This window comes from Plasmodium malariae (assembly GCF_900090045.1).
Source record: "Plasmodium malariae genome assembly, chromosome: 12".
Classification (NCBI taxonomy): domain Eukaryota; phylum Apicomplexa; class Aconoidasida; order Haemosporida; family Plasmodiidae; genus Plasmodium; species Plasmodium malariae.
Window position 1 is genome coordinate 1,509,131 of NC_041786.1, and position 21,291 is coordinate 1,530,421.

Below are 21,291 nucleotides of genomic sequence, written 5' to 3' on the forward strand. Positions count from 1 at the left end.
TGTAATACCAACTGAAAAAATGAGTCATTGAAAGAATTATACATATGTGTATATATTATAAATATATGCATATGTACTAATGTACATATGCTTATTCTTTTTCTTTTGTTAGCTTACGAATTTATTTATTTGTTTTTCTTTTTAATATAATTATCAATTTTTCGCATTTTTTTTTTTGAGGAAAACAGCACTGTTTATTTATTACTTTCTCTGTGCAACTTCAACATTACGTAATCTTTTTTTTTTTTTTTTGAATTTATTTTCTTATATATGAACATATAGAAAGAGAGAAAAAAAAAAACGAAAATACACTATTATAGATTTCTCCTTTTCTTTTCCTTTTTTTTTTTTTTTTTTTTTGGCCTTCTTTGCCTTTCTTTTCTTTCCTTTTCTCTCCTAACTTTTTTTTTTTTTTTTTTCTATCATTTATAAAATTATACGTAAGTTAGGAATAGATAATGTTTGATTATAATGTATGATTTGAAAAAAACATGTAAAGGTATCTATTTTTTTTTTTTTTTTTTTTTTTTTTGAAGATATATGAAAGATATACTATGGTGAGTTATGATGATATTACTCAGACGTTATTAATAGACCGCATAAAAATACAATATGACTCAAGTAGTCAATGGAATAAATATTTAAAATATAGTTTAAGAAACCCTCACTCTTTCACCTACCCAGAGAGTTCACACCTTAATAGTTGTAATATAATTAGAAAAGGAAAAAAAAAAATAAGTGCTCCTGTTTCGATATTAGCATTTGTGTGTGTATGGGTATGTGTGTATATATGTGGGTATATGTGTGTGTGTATCTTTGCCTGTATCTGTCTAACTATGAGCTCACTTGCATGCCCATAATTTCATATTTCGAACTAGACTACTTTCTAATAAAAAGGTTAAACGTCACTATCATTTGTTCTCTTATCGTTTTTTTAGTTGACAATGCCGACTTCAATTACTTTAATTCGGCTTTTTTATCAAAGGGCTATAAGTTAAATAATGTGGACAAGTTGAACAGGGACTATGATGAGGTATTATTATATGTACACTCGCGTACAATTTTCAGCTCTTCCTTTTTTTGTGTTGTGTATGTTGCGCTTGTTGCAAGTTCACGAGCGTGAAGAAATGTCGACTAGTAAAGTATACATACATACGTACGTACATAAATATATATATATGTATTTAAATATGTATTGGTGTATATCATGCCCATGTTTTATGCCCACATCAGACACGTTAATAAAGCTCACTAGCTATTCTTAACAAATCAAGGATTTATATTTAAAAAATTAATGGGCACGTAAATAAAACATTTTACACATTTTTTGCATCAATGATAATGATGACTGTGTACAGGAAAAAGGAGAAAGGTACTTATTTGAAGTCGAAAAATATGAAGAAGAGAATTTAAACAAAGATGAAGACATATTAATTAGAAAAATCGTTTGTTTATTTAAAGAATGTATGTATTATTTCATGAGCTTTAATGAAAAAGACGGTCAAGTATTGGAAAAGTCCTTTAGAAATACAAATAAAAAAGATATTAAGGACAGTAGTGCATACGAACTTTTAAAAAGTTTAAATGACTGCATAGTACAATTACACGATTCTAAGATAAAAAAAAATCAAGCATTAATTATGACTAGCGAATTTTGTGGTATTTTTACTCCGAAATATGTGAAATTAACAAAGTATTCTGACAGCTTTTTAAATTTATTAAAAGAAAATAATATAAAATATTTTGATTTATTTTATGAAGAAATTAAATACAATGATTTATACAAACATAAAAAAGAGCATTATGATTTTTTAAAAAACTCTTCATTTGTTCCTTTAACAAAGGGAGAAATTTCGCTAGCTAATAAAAAAAATGCATTAAATAATAATTTGCATAATATTAAAAAGAAAGACGAGGAAAACGTAAGTGATAAAAAATATATTGCCAGTGAAAACTATAAATATGATAAAAATAAAAATTGTGGTTCGGGCACAGTCTTAATAAAAAATAATGCTGACGCAAAGGGCGAAAACGAGAGAGGGAAAAAAAAAAAAAAAAAAAAAAAAGGGAAAGAAGTAGGAGCAGGAGGAAAAGTAGAAACAGAAGTAGACATAGACGTAGACTCAGAAACCGAAAAACAACTCGACTGCTCCGAAAATGAAAAAAGATGTTGTTATACCAATGTGCACGTTCCAGTAAAGGGGGAAGAAAACACCAATAACCGCATTGCTAAGGAAACGACTGACGATGTGAACAACGGAAATTGCAGGAATAAGAAGGGAGATAAAGGAATTATTGAACACAGCGATAACCGCAAGACAAAGAAAAAGAGAAAAAGGGAGGATGATAAAAAAAAATTTAAAGTTAATAAAAAAAAAAGAAAAAATGAAAAAGTAAAGACAAAGAAGGGGAAAAATTCTGTTTGCAGTGAAATGGACAATCGTACCGTAAATGATACTGTTAACAACCATGTGAACAGTGCGTTCAATGATGAGAAGCGAGGAGAAGAATTGGGACTAGTACTGTACGAAAATGAAGAAATATGCAACTATTTAAATATTAAAAATGAAAATAAGGAGATAGGTAAAAATGAATATAGGGATATAAATAACAACAACGAAAAGTTTGCAAAAAATGTGAAAATTTTCAACTTGTTAAATAAAAGAATAGACGCAAAGGAGTATATATACAATGAACTAAAGAGCGATTTTATGAAAGAAATAAATTTGCCCAATAAATTTAACTATGATGTAAATGTTATAGAGATATTTGAAAAAGACGTTAAGAATTTTTACAGATGTGTAGTGAAGCATATTAATAAAAAAAAAGAGAAAATAAAAATATATTATATAATAAGTAATTTTTTATTTTTTTTTTCGAAAATGCATAAAAATACAATCAATTTTGATGACAACATTCACAAAGATATCAATCGAAATTTTGATTATAAGAGTATAATAATACAAGGGAACATGTTGCCGTATAACTTTTATCTTTTATTAAAGGCTTTACATTTAATGAGTGTACATGAACTTGTAAAGAATTTTTACATAACTGTAGATTATGACGAAAGAAAAAATAAATGTCTTCATTTCTTAAATATATCTGAGAATAAATTTTATGAAAATTTTAAAAAGTTTGAAAAAAACATTAAGTCTAATTTTATATATGTTCATAAATTTTTACACAATATGATACCAATAAATAAATTCTTAATATCTAAAGGAAATTTGTATAAAAATTTGGAAAACTTGCCATTTTCTTTTGAAAACAACGACTTACTACAATTAGCATATAATAATAAATCTTTTTACCATAACAATGATGCGTTAGTATTATATGACGAGAATAGCAACAATGATGATGTTAAAAATAACTTTATAGGTAATAATACATCCACAAGTGCAGTTATTCCAATCAGTGGACTCACTAATGCTGCTACTATGTTATGTAACGCTAGTTACATTATATATGATTGTACTAATGCACATAAGGGAATAGAAAATTTAAAAAGGAACTGCAAAATAATAGACGATAAAGAATTGCATAAAATAATGATTGAGTTAACCGATTTAAATGACAATTACACAAAAATTTTATTAAAAGAAAAAAAAATACTATTTTTGGTAGAGTCCTATGGAAATAATAACACACTTTTTGACAATTTGTTATTTAATTCTATTTTTTTTGACACATATATTTCTCTAATTTGTGTTTATTATATAAATAATTATGTGAAAAAAGTGGAAGACCTCAAACATATTCCATTGTTTAAACCCTCTTATTTTAATTTATTGGTTAATCAGATAAAGAGAAGAAAAAATCAAAAAAAAATGAAAAAGCACAGTGGAAAAAACGAGCATACTGTAGATAAGCTATGTAACAATTTTTTTAAAAATTCTTTTAACAAAATATTAAGCTCAAAAATTGAGGAAGAACGAACTGTGGATATTAGGAATGCCAATTTGCTTAGAGAAAATATGAACATACAAGGTGAAATGAACGAGCAAGGTGAGATGAAAGAAGAAGACAGTCTCAATGGTACAGATAATAAAAACAAAATACACCACACAACGAACGACATAAACATAGATACAAGCAAAAATAAGGAATATATAAACAGTAAAAGTGATAATAATGGACCTGAAAAATCGATGAATAATTTGAACAATAGTATAAAAGCGAAAGGAGAACAAAAAAATTTAAATGAAAATGAAAATAGTTATGAAAATTATTTACAAGATAGAGTAAGTAACATAATTATAAATGAAGCAGTTGTAACAAAAAAAGAGTTCAATGATTTTATAATTTGTATATTTGTTTTTATAAATGAAAATTCTTCTTCTGTTAGTGAAGAAGAAAAAGAAATGCGTGAATTAATATTGTATGTGTTAAAAATTAAAGAAAATGAAAATGTGGGAAATAAATTGAAATGTATTTTTAAATATAGAAATAATATAAGTGATGCAATTACGTTAAGTGAAATAGAAATAAGAAAATATGATTATGCAAAAATATGTATAATGGGATTAATATTAAATAATGATATATCTAATCCAAATTTACAGACGGACATAAATAATTTGTATTATTTAAATGAAGCGTTACATCAAAAGTATTTTGCGCGCAAATTTGAAATTCAAACGAAAATTTTTACGTTTTATTGGATATATGACGTTCATGTATATGGCTCAATATTTTTAAAAAAGAAAGAGGTAAATCACATGATAAGAAAAGTTGGTAGCACGTATCAGTTGCCCTACCGTGTGGAGGTAACAAAAATGTGTTAGTTTGTTTTTTGTTTAATAGTGTATTTTATTTGATAGCGTTTTTTGTTTAATGTCTTTTTTTTTTCTTTTTTTTTTTTTTTTTTTTTTTTTTTTTTTTTTTTTTTTTTTAGCGTGCAAAAATGTTACGTCCTTTCGCACACATTTGTAAACGTTCTTCTTGATCATGTTTTACTTGTCCCATCCTGTGTGTACATATATATACATACGGACACATGTACATCCTGTTTTACTTTTACAAGCTGTTAATTTCTTAATTACATCTCTTCATTGTTGGATTTGTTTCATTTAATTACATTTTCAAATGAATTTGCTCCTTTTATAGTGGAAAAGCAAACTGCTGTGGGGATATTATTTTTACATAATTCAAGATAGTGTAGAAAGTAAATACTCAGAAGAAGTGGTTTTAAAATTAAGAGAAGAAGGAATAAATATAAAATTATGTAGCGAACAGTTTGATGTTAAATATGTTGAAGAAGATATTAAAGAAATTTTGAACATGCATAATCTAGAATTCAAAGACTTAAAATATTTGAATAAAAATACATTTATGAATATTATTTTCTTAATTGAAAATGGACATTTAACATATTTCAGTTTTATAAATACAGATAATATACATATATACCAGAGAAATAATTATTTGTGCATTCAACTTTTTAAAACAAAAATTACATTTCCATCGTTTAGTTTGAACACCCCTTTGTTAAATGACTCCTGGCTGATAGACGTTTTGTCAAAGCAAACATTACTGCCTTTTAACGATTATTTCTACAAATTTTGAAATATACATGTGTGCAAATATGATATATGCATATATGTGTATATATGTGTATGTATGGGCATATATGTATTTTTTTTATTTTTTTGCTCCCTTTTTTGAAGTATGCTCCTTTTTATTTGCCATCTTTACAAATTTACATTTTTTAGACCGAAAAGGGTTGTATATGTAGTAGTATATGTACATTCCAAAAAAATTTTTTTTTCTTTATTTTTCTTTTTTTTTCTTTTTTTTATTTTTCCTTCGAAAATAAGTTCGTATTTTTATTTATTAGTACAACCTTTTTTACAGCCCAGCTTGTGGTAACCCATTATTCACCCAAGCATATATGCTTTACATGTGTGCAACGTTTAAAATTTTCTTTAATATTTTTACGTAAACAAGAAAAAAGGGAAATTTGAAATTTATGCGAGTTCTTTTTTTTTTTTTTTAAAAAGACAAGTTATGAATGAATGGCATATTAAGTTTTATTTCGAATATGATGAAAATGAGTAAAACAAACATACAAAAAAAAAAAAAAAAATAATAATAAAAAATAACATAAAATAAATAAATAAATAAATAAAATAATTAAAAATAAATGAATAAATGAATAAACAAAATAATTAAAAATAAATGAATAAATGAATAAATAAAATAATTAAAAATAAATGAATAAATGAATAAATAAAATGTACTAATTTCTCTAATAACACGTGTTTTAATTTAGCCTTTAACAAATTTGGCTTTAATTTGGTTGTGATTGGACCTACCTTAATTTTCCCCTACAATTTGGCGATAAAACTTTTTTATTAGGAACTTAACTTTATTTCATATACATAACTCTGCTAATCAAAATTCATTTTCTTTTTTTGAAATTATAACGGTTGTTATTTTCTTTTATTTAATTTTTCCCTACTCTGTTCAATTTAATTATGTCTTTTTTTCTTCTGCCTGCACTCTATTACTTATGTGCTTTTGGTCCCTTTTTTCTGCTTCGAAATCGCATCACTAATGAGAGCACTTTATTTATTTAAGTTTTCTGCAAAGAAGGACAATAATGCGTGGGTGTATAAACATATATATACATAAACGTGTATACACACATACATGTATATGCGCCTATATTTATGTGTTCCTAAAATGCACTAATTATACAGGCATGCGTGAACTACTGAACACAGAGATGCACATAAATGCAAAGGACCAACATATTAACATAACAAGAGTACATTTTAAAAATTCTATTATAAGCTGGCAATAGAATGAGCATTTATAATATACTTTTTTTTAATGGAATTGAAATACCAACTTGATTTTTTCGTTTCGTAGAACAGCTGGACAATGTTGTACTACTTTTTGCATCATTTTTACTGTTATAAGTAACGTTGTTTGAGCTATTACTATTAGTGCTATAAATAAAAAATTTCTTATCATTTTTGTTGTGAAAACAGTTATTTGAAAAATTTCTTTTGGATAAAGAACTATTTATTACATGGTCAGGAGAAGAATTAGGAATTAAATTGTGCCTATCTGTTTTTGTCTTCATGTCAGAAATTGAACTGATTGAACTGATACTTCTTTCGTATACATAATTTTTTTTTTTTTCTATTTGAAAAGGCAATTTGTTATGTAATTTATGCATAATAGTTTTGTTTGCGTCATTATTATTACTGCTGTTGTTACTGCTCATATTTTGTATACTATATGAATCCTTCTTCTGCGAGAAAATTGGACAAGTTTTTAAGTTGAACGACTGAGATGGTTCTTTTTGATTTTTATATTTATTTATCAAGTATTTCACATTCGTTTTGCTTCTCGAGAAAGGTTCAGTATTGTTATTAACAGTGCTGTTAATAGCGTTACTCGTGGAAGCATTTTTCATCATACTTCTGTTCTTGTCATGATCATGTCTGAATTTCCCATCATTCGATTTTTCTCGCCTAAACGCATAAATGGATTTATTTTCCGTCTCATCTCTATATGATAGCATATTGCTTTTTGAACCACTTTCCCCATTTTTACATATTAATTCTGAATTATTTTTTTCCTTTTTTTGTTCATCATTCAGTAAATGTGTTTTTTTTTTTATTTCTGAACAGGTCAGGTAATTATATTCACTTCGCATTTTATGCACTTGTTGTATTTCTTGTAATTTTTTTTCCTTATAACTGTAATCTGTTCTTCCGTCAGAGTGATTTCTATTTTTATTTTTCTCGTCTTCAAAAATTTTAATATGATTTTCTGATTTCATTTTTTTTGAATGATCCTTATTACGAATATTTTCATGGTTGTAACTTTTGTTTTTGTTAAAATTGTCGTTGCTTGTATTTTTTTCTTTTTCGTCCTTCGTTTTCCTGTCATAGGGGTGCCTGCTTTGGATTTGATCGTTAATTTGGCTAACTCGATCACATTCGCTCACTATACCAGTTTGACTACTCAGACCAGTCTGACCATACTGACTTCCTATACCAGCTTGATTAGCCTGATCCGTCTGACTAAGCTGATCATACTGGCTTACTATACCAGCTTGACCAATTTCTCCCTCTTGGTTATTTGTCCCATTTTTCTCACTTTCCCTCTCATTACTCTTACAAAATTTGTTATAATTAAAAATGTTCAACTGGTCCATTTTTTCATACATGGAGTTACGTGGCTTACTTGATTGCATATTTCGAGAGAGAACATTATTTTCTTGAATTAGAGTTTTCTCAGTACTATAATGACTGCTGTCTGTTTTGTTATTGCTCCTATTCCTGTCCTTTGTTTCCACCTTTTCCGTTATAATAGAGGACGAGAAATTATTCGGCGAGTTGTACTTATCGCGTAGTGTATTCATGTCTACATTTTCGATGGTCTCATTTCTTAGATATATGCTATGGCTAATGAATGTGAGCTCTTTTTGTTCCTCCCCTTCTTTGTGTTCCTCCATTTCTTTGTTTTCTTCTTTCTCTTTACTGTCTACTTCCACTCTGGTTACACTTCCACTTGAGTTGATGGATGCATTTCCCTCTTCAATGTTTGCCTCTTCCAGTATGTGTGCACTAAACCTTTTCGCTGTGTCCTCCAATTCTTTTGAATTTTTCAAATGATTAACTGTAGTATCATTTTCATCGTCCTTTTCATGGCTACCTCTGCCTTTGTCATTTCCCACGTTACTCCGCCTACCACTTCTACCAATATCACCTCCTCTGTCCTCCACTTTGTTCTCGTTCCGTTCGTTATGTTGACCATCTTGTGCACCTTCCCTCAAGTTATTTTCCTCTTCTGGGCGATTATTACTCCGACCGTTATTCGGAATAGCATTTTCCTGTTTATCATTACTACTCATCTGGTTCGTGTCCTTATCAGTACCTTTAGGAATTCTATACATAGTACACAGAAAATTATAATCAGATACTACGTCAACATTCTGAATCTCTTCTAACACTTGTGTATTTTCTAGTTCGTTAATATATTCTATAATGGTTTGTTTAAGATGTTCATATTTGTTGTGATCAAATGACAATTCATTTATGTTTATCATTTTCAAGGATTCTAAAAATTCTCTTTTTTTTAATATGACATCATCTATGGATAGATCGAAATTGTTGTATATAATTTCTGAGTCAAAATTTGTATATTGACTAAACACATTTTTATACGAATTGAAAATAGATAATTTGGATTCCTTAAGATGATTATGCTCATTTAAAAAATGTTCAAAAGAAAAATCTAAAGAATAAATGTCTGTACAATTATTTATATTAATAGATGAAACACAATTTCCTAAATCCTTGTTTAATAACAACTCCATTTTCTTAAAATAATATTTCAAGTTATTATTATAACTATCTATAATTTCATGATTTATATAAGCTAATAAAATTAAGGGATTATTTTTTTTAATACCATAAAATATCAGCTGAATGAAAAATAAATACTTGTTCATAAAATCTATTCGGTTGTTTTGAATCTTTTCTAATTCTTCCTTTGAATATACATATATGTCTTTTTTTCTGATAGAAATATCTCTCTTCATTCCTTCGTAATCCCCCTTTCCTAACGTACCCAAGCACCGGCTGTCACTGTTGTTAAGGGTACACCCTTTATCACCTGTACTATATGCATCATTTGTGGTACCTTCGTTATTTGCACTATGCGCATCTTTTATAATATCTTTGTTACTACCTCTATAACTATTTCCACCATCGTTGTTGTTGCTAACACCATCATGTGATCCTAAATTTTCGTAGTAAGTCGCTTGGCAGTCAAAAATAGAGCAGTCTGAATAGTCACACGGATGCTCCTCAGGGTCCTCATTTATAGTTCCATCGTTCTTTCCGCTGCCTTTATCGTTACTTTTTCCGCTTCTCCTCCCTTTGCACACCTTCTTGTTGTATAGAGCACCGCTGTTTCCTCTGAGGATAACCTTTTCCTCATTGTCAACATCCATTTTCCTCTTCCTGTTCTTATCATTTTCCATCTTAAAAAGGCAAATGTCATACTTGTTGAGATTCATAAAAAGTATGTGCACAATTCTATAGACAAAATTATTTTCTACCTTATTTTCTTCATATATTTTGTTCATAATTTTTTTGTATATTTTATTTAAAATTTTTATGTAAGTGTTTATATAAATATAAAATTCACTCGTATCACTTATATCATCTATTAAAATTTTGTTATTTTTCATTATATCAAAACCTAAGCTAAAGGATGCACTACAAACATATTCTAAAAGTTTTGAATGGCTAGTTAAGAATTCGCGACCTAACAAATTATTTAATATACTTGTAACTAAGCTTCTAGCAATATCACCATTCTTAAAAAGATAAATATATTTATTTGTATGAATAACTTTTGTATATATACTCAAACAAACAATAGTATTAATAAAGAAAAATGAGAAATGATCAAAGGACAGTTTTGCAATGCAACTCTTCTTTTTCATTAATATATCAACCAATAGTACTGCACTTAAAATTGCATTAAAATGAATAAATGAAGAATGTAAATCTTTTCCAAAACTTTTTTGAAATAAAAACCTTAATGCATAATTTGCTCCTTTCATAAGAATAATAAACAAGTTAAAATTTCTAAAAATGTAATTTCCGCTATCCCTTAGTATAAAATTCCCATTTTTACTCCTCTTACCTATCTGGACTATGTTGTCCACGATTAATTTGCACACCTAAAAAAAAAAAAAAAAAAAAAAAAGAGATTATATGATATGACGTGATTTCAAGTGAAAGGAGCGGATGACTATGTGCAAAATGAAAATTTAATTAATCGTTTGCATGCATACGTTCATGCGTGTATACACACATACACATGCTATGAGAACCTACGTAAAACTCATATCATACTCACATAATATGCAAAGAAGAGGAATAGAAAAACTAGCTTACCTTCGAAATAGTTTCCACATCGTTGGAATATAAAAAGGACGCAAAATATATAAAACGAAAATATATAATTGAGTTGTCGTAAGCATTAGTCCCTTCCACTTTTTCATTATTTTTTGACTCTATTATATGAAAGAGTTCCTTAGTTTTCGAATAATTATTACCTTCAATGGTAAAATTTAAATTATTTGAAATGCTCGTGTATGATATTTGATTATTTATATAATCTTCATTTATCTTATGAATTTCAATTTCTTCTATATTCTTTTTTATTTCCATTATTTCTTCCACATTTTTATGAAATTCGCTCACATGTCCTGCGCGGGGGGAGAGGGGAAGGAAAGCGAGGTAAATGGTTTGAAATTAACGCGGAAATGTCCATATATATATATTCACATTAATATATATATGCATACGCACAACCACATACACATATATATATATACATACGCACACATACATACACATATATATATATATATACATACGCACACATACATACACATATATATATATATATATATACATATCAATACATACCCTCCACCTCCTTTTTTATGGCATTCCTCTGGCTCGCGTTGTTTTTCATATAATTCAGTAGCTCGCTGTTCCCATCATTTTTTGAATTCCCTAAAAAATATACATAATATATGATAGGCAAAAAAAGCAAAGGGGGGGAAAAAAAAAGTAAAAAAAGAAGAGAGAAAAAAAAAAAAAAAAAAAACAGCGAAAAAAGAAAAAAAAAGATTAGTAGGAGTAAAATTTAAAAAGGTTGGGGAATATTATTTCAATTATAAAATGTACGAAAATGTAAGAGATTATACAAATAGTAATTTTTGTAAAAAAAAAAAAAAAAAAAAGAAAAGAAAAGCAAAAGAAAGAAAAGGAAAAAGAAATAATGCATTCTACATAGTAAAATTTATCTCTAGGCATCGAGAAAAATCAACTTAGTGTACATATTAAAAAGAGTTAAATGGACATAATTAAATGGAGTAAAGAAAAATGCAAACGAAAAAACGATATCAAAAAAATTAAGAGGAAAAAACGAAAAATGAAAAATCGAGTTAAGATTCTTCATTAATAAAAAAAAAAAAAAAAAAAAATATATATATATATATATGAGTATGTATGTATGTATGTATGTATGTATGTATGTATGTATATATGTGTATAAATAAACAAGTATACTTAACGTCTGTAAGAATTATTAAAAAATTTTGTAAGAATTATTGAAAAATTTGTGTTGCTACATTAAGAGAAATGTTTAAAGCAATAAGTCGTCCTACGTGCATAGAGTAAAGTACCAACATAATCGGTGTCTACTAATTGTTTTTGCCTTTTTTTTTATACATCCATTGCTATATTATTGCATAAATCTTACACAATACTTTTAATCGTTGCATAAAGAAGTTACGGCTCTTATGCATACATGTACCAAAGTATGTACGCACGTATGTATATATATATATATATGTTTATATATATTTGTATTTTTTTTTCTTTTATACCTTCGGAATTCTCGCTTTGGTAGGAGCTATTGTTTTCATCATCTGAGGGGGTTTCAAAACGAAATATAATGAGAAATGTGTGTGTGCACATATATTATGTAGGTATATAAAACGGACAGGCTACTGCATACACTCTTTTCTAAGTTGTTACTCAGACTATTCTTTTATGCATAAGTAATATGTTAGCCATTTAGTCAATTTTTCTGAATAACAACTTTTTTGCCATAATTTGACTTATTTTTTTGTTATAATTTGACTTAACTTTTCGTCTTAATTTTTTTTTTTTTTTAATACCTTCACCATCCTTAAAAGTAATTTTAGTGTCAGGACATTTTTCGATAAATTCGTCTACCTTACTTTTAAGATAATACGAAATATCATCATTGTCTATGCACCTAAAAATGTGAAAGGCGGTTAAACAATGTTATATTGCACTTTACATAAATTTGATATGTATATTACTTTTTTAAACGAAAGAATTAAAAAAAAAAAAAAAAAAAAAAAAAAAAAAAAGTATATAAATAAATGAGTGGACAAATAAATAGGTATATAAATAGACGAACGAATAAGCATTACTTATAAAAGTTGGGGCAAAAATACTGAATGTTGGCAAAAATTTTCAAACAGTAAACCGTTACATTCTTGTTTTTGCTATGCACTGTAAACACTTGCAGAATCTTCATTATGTCCTTTTCAATGTTCAGACATTTTTCCTTGTACAATATTATGAGTTTCAATATGATGTCCAACGAACTGCATATCCTCCTAAAAATACAAGCACACGTGAATGATGCGCGTGCCATTGTACGAATATATATGTGATTGTATACATGCACTGTTGTATGAGCGCATGTGCACACATACACCACCGACTTGTTCAATTTGTCCTTTTACTTACTTTTGACTACACGAGGATAGGTTTTTTAAGAGAAGTGCAAAATACACCTTATGGTCAGAAATATAACACAAGCAAATAAGTATCTCTCTCAGTTTCTCTAAAACACACAAAAAGATAATCATATAATAATTATACTCGCACACAGCGATGTAGTGGAAATACTGTAACAGTTTGTACGATGAATGGGTACTATGCAAATAAGGTGTGAAAAATAAAATGTTTGTAATAATGAAAAAAATTTGAAAAAAAATATGAGAAAAAAATAGAAAAAATATGGGAAAAACATGGGAAAAAAAATTACTTCTTATCTCCGAGGAAGTGGCAGTGCTGTTAATTTTATCAAACGTAAAATTTACCAAAATGATTAAGGTTTGCTCATTTAAGACAGAATAATTGTCTTCAATTGTTTTTAAGATAATTCTAATAAGATTTATGGAGGCACATAAAAGCTCATTGTTGTTTTGATTTCCATTCAAAATGAAAAATGCCCATTTCAGCAGCAAATCCATAAAGCCAGATTTCGAAAATAAGATTGTCTGATTTGAGCTGTTGCTTAGATAATCCTTGAAAAATAATATGCTCCTACGAAAGAGGCAAAGGTGTCCGTATGTCGTGTACAAGTGTATTATACGCGCACACATACATACGCTAGCATGCATACATACGTATATAATGCTAACATACATATATATATGTATATATATATATATATATAGATAGATAGATAGATATAGATATAGATATAGATATAGATATACATATACATATAGATATAGATATACATATACATATAGATATACATATACATATAGATATACATATACATATAGATATACATATAGATATACATATAGATGCATATATACGTGCAAACACAAATGAGGGGAAAGTTCGGAAAACCAGACACATGGTGCTCCTTCCCCTACTTCCGAGTACCACATTTTTATACCTGTTAATCATATTCACATTTTCACTGAACATAAGGGTTGTCAACTCCTGGCTACTAAAGGACTTAAACTCCTTCATTAAATAATTCGAATGAGTGTGGTCCAGATTCTTTTCCCATTTCAGTTTATCGGGTTTTATTTTATAATTCGAAGGAAATTCAATTTTGAGCATTTTATTTTTATTACTAAAAGAACTTAATCTTTTTATACTTCGTGACCTTGACATTGTTGGTGTTGTACTACTAAGATTACTCTCATTATTTGAAAGCCTTTTAATCTGTGTATTATTTGATACTATTATTTTATAAAAAGAGAATTCTTCCTTGTTTGATTTCATTTGGTTTAATATATCATGTAAACATTCTTTCTTATGAACTGATAGTTTTTCATATATATTAAAAAAAATATTTCCTCCATATTTGGAGTAAATGTGATCTAATACAATACTTGATTTTTCCCTGACTTGTTCATTATCATCCATAAAAAGATCTAAGTAAAATTTTAGCACCTTTTTTCTTATAACATTTTCGTTCAATAGGAGTATATGATTTGTGTTGATGTTGTTCATAACGATTAGCATCTTGTTTCGTTTAGAAGGCCGCTTGTTAATGCCGCTAATGAGATGGCTATTACCTCCAACCAGGTCACTCCTGCTACCATTGTTATGACTGTTACTTCCGCCCTCCTTTTTCATATTTCTCAATTTTTCGCTTAACATATAACTGTTTATTTGACTAATAAATTTTGAGATTCCTAAGTTCTTACACATGCAAGTCAGAAGCTTATCTATTTGCTCAACGGTTATATCTGCATCGTCAATTATTTTAACTACAAATTCGAACAAAATGTCGGCATATATATCTGTGTTTTCCCTTAAGGAAAATAAAAGGACGTACAATAATTGCATGCACTTACTTTTATTACTGCTATATATTTTATGCAACATGTTGTGATTAATTAGTATGTCCAGTCTATCGGGGTTTATATAATATTTCCCTATCTTTTCAATCGTGCTTATAATTTTCGAGGTATTATTAGATGTGTTATTTGCGACATTGTTCGGAGCACTTCCCATCCCATTGTTCTGTGAATTGAGTGATATGCATGCCGCTGTGGTGTCTGACGTGGCTCCATTTTCATCCATAATATGGATGACGTACTGTTTAATGATATCACTTATGTTTATCATCTTCTCATCCTCTTCCTCCTCATCTCTTTTGTATTCACTCTGGGTCTGTTCTTTCTTAGTCCTTAATAATTTCGTTCTACTTTCAACTGTACTTTGATCTCTATTCGTAAAGTGTTTAACATTGTCCTCCTGCTCCTCCTCTTTCATTACTAACCTTGTCAACTTTTCTTGATATGTATCCCCTCTAGTGTTATTATAAATCGAAAAGGTGTTAACACTACAATCACCCTCTATTAAGGTATTATTCTGTACCTTCACCAGTGGATCGCTTAATTTCAAGTTAATTTTTGTCAGATCTTCATGAACTCTCTTTTGATCATTGGGGTTGGTTCCATGAAAGGGAGACAAATTATCTCCACTGTAACTTAAGTAGGCATTTTTTTCCTCTACCTCGTAATGATTCGTCTGATAATTCGAATGAATATTCGTTTTAGCATTCACCTGAGTATTCAAATGAGCATCTACCTCGGGCAAATTCGAGTGTATGTTGCCCAGCTGAACTTCCTCCTTTTTTACTTTTTCGACTGCTCTCATATTGACATTATTACTCACGCTGCTGCTGTATTTATTGTCCACATTTCTTACAAACGACCCAAGGGAATTTGCAATAATTCCTTGTTTTTGCACAAACTTATCCACGTCCTCTTTCAATTTAACCACTTGCCTTACATTTTCTGCTATACCTTCTAAATAAGAGAGGACATATTTATCACCAAAATTTTTAGACAATATTTGTAGCATAAGAATAGATGCATTTTTCAAATTTGTATTTTTTGAATCTACAAATTTTTTTAAAAAATAAATAAGATTTTTTATATTTACATTCGAGTTTGTATTTTTAGTTAGAAACACTTTTTGTAATATTTTAATGCACTCTTCACATTTCTTGGCATTTTTCGTGTCACTATTTTTTATGAGTAAATCAATAACCATATTATTGTCAAAATATTGAAAACATTTATATAAAAAATTGAAGCATATAGTTCCATCTTTTTTATCAGTAGCTTTATCCAAATATAAACATATCAGAATTGTTAAAATTTTCGTAAACTGTGTATTATTGTTCAAATGGACAATATTAAAATGGTCACACAAATCAATAAAATCATTAAAAAAGTCGTAAAGAACACTATTCAATTGATTATATTTTCCTTTAAAATCATAACAGTTTTTCTTAATTAAAAGTACCAAATTTTCTAAATTAATACTCATAAAGTTTGCTTCCTCTTTTGCCCATTCACTTAGTAAATGCAAAGCTTCAATTTTGGAAGAATAGCTATTCGATATCAGCAATTTTGTTATATTTTCGGGTAAACATGCTTCAACACTGTCTCGCATTGTGCTTACCATCATGCTATTGTTGGTGTCAGCTCTCGTATTGTTACCCTCTTTATGGGGGGCCTTATCCCCCCATTGCTGCTCCTTTTTGTGCGCATTCAGTGGTACATTCCCCTCACCATTGTTATTATTTCCACTGCGGTGGTTGCTGTTGTCGATCATGTTTCCACTAACGTTACCGCTAACATTACCACTAACATTACCGCTAACATTACCGCTAACATTACCGCTAACATTACCGCTAACATTACCGCTAACATTACCGCTAACATTACAGCTAACATTGTCGCTAACATTTCCACTAGTATTGCCAACGTTGGCACTAACGTTATTCTTTTTAGAGGAAGAGGCACATAAGGCAAATATAGACTTCTTCTTGTTGGAAGGCACGGAAGCGAAAAAGGAGGGATGCACAGTTTCACCATAATTTGCTATAATAAGGGCGTACATTTTAAAGGCGGCATTTCTAATATTAGCAACAGTATCATTTAATAGATGTTTCGAAATTTCAATAATGGAAAGAATATTTTTTTTTTCAATATAATCAAATACTTTTATTAAAAAATCAAGGGTAACCATCCTTGTGTTATTATTTTTATCCTTGAGATTTTTTGACATATCATCAATAAATATGTCTATATTATATATAGCAATAGCTTTAGTTAGACATTCCATACAAGCACTGGATACTTGTTTATTTGAATCCTTTAGTTTTGAACATAAGATAAAAGAAAAATTTTTAACCGTCGTATATATATCTTTTTCAAATTTTTCAATTAATATATGAAGCAATTTTAGTGATGAAACTACAACTGGTAAAGCTGATTCGTTTTTTAGTAATTTTGAAATGATATTTAATATTGTACTAATGTATGCAGTTTTTTTTATTGCATATTTTGATTTTATCTTATCATACAATAAATTAATTGCTTCTACTTTTATTTTCCATGGTAGTAAGTTTTCATTACTAAGAGAAGAATTATTATTTGTACTGTTACTATTTCCACTAGCGCTTTTGTCAATACATCCTTCTAGTACTCTTCTTTCCCATTGCTTTGTACATATTTCTTTAAAAACATCCGTTTCATCAATTAAATTATTTGTGTTCATATCAAATGTATTATTTGAATAATCGTCCATATGATCTCCATTACTTCTCTGATTTATTAAGTAGTTATAAACAGCTGTTGTTTGTCTAACTTCTATATTTTCCTCTTTTTGCAATTCTTTGGTAATGTAATTTTTCTGCTGACTGTTCAGGTCATTTAAAATACTATTCTGAAATTCAACATTTTTTATTTGTGATAACATTTCTATATATAGTAAATAAAAATTTGTTTTCACAGTTTTGTCAAGCATTTCATTAAATTTAAAGCAATATTTATTTATTGTCTTGACACATATAATATTTGCCCTAAATGAGCTTAATAATTTGTACAATAATAACAGAATTGAAGAAATTACTTTTATCTTAACCCCTTTTATATTAGTTACTGATTTATTTGCTTTTAAATATATACCATTTAAATGTTCACATAATAGGGTTAATATATTTGCTGTTGTTTTATCATTGGAACAATACTCAATTATTTTACATATTATATTATATCCATTCTCAAATGATTTATTATTTGTTAATATTTTTTCACATAAAACATTTACTATTTTTGTAAAAGTACAAAATAATTTATTTTTATATTCATTTACAAAAGAATTAATTAACACTTCTTCACTTTCATACTCGTCATTATATTTGTAAAAATATATTTCTTTTATCACATTTAAATAACCCTCTGTCATTTCGGCTGCTTTTATTTGACATATCAAGTTATTGTCAGATAAGTATTTCAATACACAATCTTCATCTTTAAAAATTGTATTTACTATTTCCATTTTTCTGTTAATATCATCATTGGTACTAAAGCACTTTAACACTTCATTGTATCCATGCATACGACATTTTACTTGTGTGTTGTTTATTCTATCCACTAAGTCTATCTTCGACAGGCTTTCGGGGTCATCCTCCGCGTTACCACCATCTCCCTTATCATTTTCGCCACAGTTGCCATTATTATTGCCTCTATTATTGCCATTATTATTGCCTCTATTATTGCCATTATTATTGCCTCTATTATTGCCACTATTACTGACACTATCATTTTTGTTGGAATGGTCTCCCTTTAGTGCATTTTCCTTCATCTTTGTAACGTTTTTCTCCACAACACCACCCCCCAATGACCCTTTCGCTAATTCCCTTTGGAGCAACTGCTCAAATATGTCACTACTATTATGCTCGTTATCGTCTTTATTAAAATGACTATTTAAAGCATTCTCTTCACCACTGTCCTTATCTGGCTCTTTATTTTCATTCATTTTTACCGAATCTCTTTTTCTATCTTCTCTAATATGTCTACTGTTATTGCTGCCGTTATTGTTAGCGCCACTATTGTGATTGTAGTTGACTCCCTCATTATAATTCAATTCATCTTTTTTTTTTTTTTTTTTCCCTTCCTCTTCTTCCCCATTTCCAGCGTCCCCACGTAAGGGCCCAGTGCGACCATGAACAACACTTTTACCAATTCTTAAAAACTTTCTTTGCTCCATTCATAAGGGAGAAAAAAAAAAAGAAAAAGAAAAAAAAAAAAAAAAATGGAGAAACCAAGAGACGTGCAAGACGTATGTAAAAGCAATAACCAAATGAAGAACTAAAAAAAAAAAAAAAATGATGATACGCCTTTTTATTTTTTGTCATCTAATTTCGTATTTCATTTCAATTTTCTGACATATATTACAAGTTATTATTATAACGATGTGAGGGGATAAAAAAAAAATTAAAGATAACATATAAGAGAAGACTCATTACATTCGCTCGTACGTTACTTCTTAGCACCATTCAAACAAAAAAAAAAATTATAAAATAAATATAAATTAAAATAAAAAAAAATAAGAATAAAAATAAGAACAAATAAAAATAAAATAAAATAAAAATAAAATAAAAATAAAAATAAAATAAAAATAAAAATAAAATAAAAATAAAAATAAAATAAAAATAAAATAAAATAAAAACAAATAATGGTTTGTACGAATTATTCAAAAAAAGCGTAAACGTAATTTACTACGCCTTTTCACACATAATGGACACATATTCAATTCATACTCAAAGGTTAGTTTCCTTATTACACTTTTTAATAAAGACAATGAAAATAAAAAAAAAACTTCACCTCACATACATATATATATACATATGTACATGCATATGAATTTGCATACTTGGGTATATATTATATGTACAATATATATACTATATATGCATTTTATGTATTATATATATATATATATATATATTTACATGCATGTATGCACATGAATCTACATACACAGGCAAAAATTACTACATTTAATTAAAAGAATAACAGTGTTTCTTATAAAATTAAAAATTATATTTTATTATTGCTAACTTATTTTTTCCCACGAAAGTTTATTCGTATGATACGAATGCCCCTCTTTAATTATTATTTTTGCTAAATTTTTAAAAAAAAAATTTCAAAGGGAAAAAATAACCGTAAGTTATTTAAAGGGAAAAAGTAAAAAATATGCATACATATGAATATATATACATAAACGCATTAAATGTAAGTAAAAGTATGTATATGGACGAATATTTAAGTGAATGCATATAAATATATATATATATATATATATATATATATATATATATGTAATTGTAAGCATATGCGTGAATATGTACATATATAATATTTATATACATACACGCATGTAAAAAATGTATTACTTAAAAAAAAAGAAAATACAAATTAAAATGCTTTAAATGCGCCAATTTAAAAAAAGTATCACGTAAGAATATCTTACAAAAAATTATAAATATACAATTTGGAAAATGTAATACGTGACACTAGAAAAGAAAAAAGGAATAATTTGAAAAAAAAAAATTTTTTAAACATACTTTTTCAATGATTTAAAAAAAATAGACTTGCAAATTTGCGAGCATGCCATTACACGATGTTTTTAATGCATAATTTACTGTTTTATTTGTTTACTCGTATGTTTGTATATTCATATATTCGTTTATTCGTTTATTTGTATATTCATATATTCATATATTCGTTTATTCGTTTATTTGTATATTCGTATATTCGTTCATTCGTATATTCGGATATTTGTTTATTCGTATATTCGTTTATTCGTATATTCGCTTATTCGTATATTCGGATATTTGTTTATTCGTATATTCGTATATTCGCTTATTCGTATATTCGCTTATTCGTTTATTCGTTTATTCGTTTATTCGTATATTCGCTTATTCATTTATTGTGTTTTATTTTACATTTTTTACAGCATTTTGTTTTTTTCATTTATTTTACGTTAGTTTAGTTTTTTGCTTGTTCATGCATTCCCTTTTGAGCGTCACTTTACAACGCACACATTTGAAAAAGTTGAAAAAGAGAAGAGTAAATTT

The 21,291-nt window shown here is 27.8% G+C and overlaps 2 protein-coding genes across 2 annotated transcripts; one reads left to right on the plus strand and one right to left on the minus strand.

The window, feature by feature from the left end:
- Window positions 1-554: 554 nt before the first annotated feature.
- Window positions 555-5,571, plus strand: PmUG01_12042400 (conserved Plasmodium protein, unknown function; the record flags this gene model as incomplete). The annotated part of the gene is made up of 4 exons (XM_029006636.1): window positions 555-705; window positions 939-1,033; window positions 1,359-4,772; window positions 5,113-5,571. The coding sequence occupies 4 exons, from the start codon at window positions 555-557 to the stop codon at window positions 5,569-5,571; spliced, it is 4,119 nt and encodes a 1,372-aa protein (XP_028863105.1).
- Window positions 5,572-6,820: 1,249 nt separating this feature from the next.
- On the minus strand, window positions 6,821-19,418 carry PmUG01_12042500 (conserved Plasmodium protein, unknown function; the record flags this gene model as incomplete). Its single annotated transcript, XM_029006637.1, has 9 exons — window positions 6,821-10,720; window positions 10,938-11,251; window positions 11,475-11,564; window positions 12,443-12,484; window positions 12,737-12,837; window positions 13,019-13,207; window positions 13,341-13,437; window positions 13,642-13,922; window positions 14,290-19,418. 9 exons carry the CDS (start codon window positions 19,416-19,418, stop codon window positions 6,821-6,823), a joined length of 10,143 nt encoding a protein of 3,380 aa, XP_028863106.1.
- Between the last annotated feature and the right edge of the window lie 1,873 nt (window positions 19,419-21,291).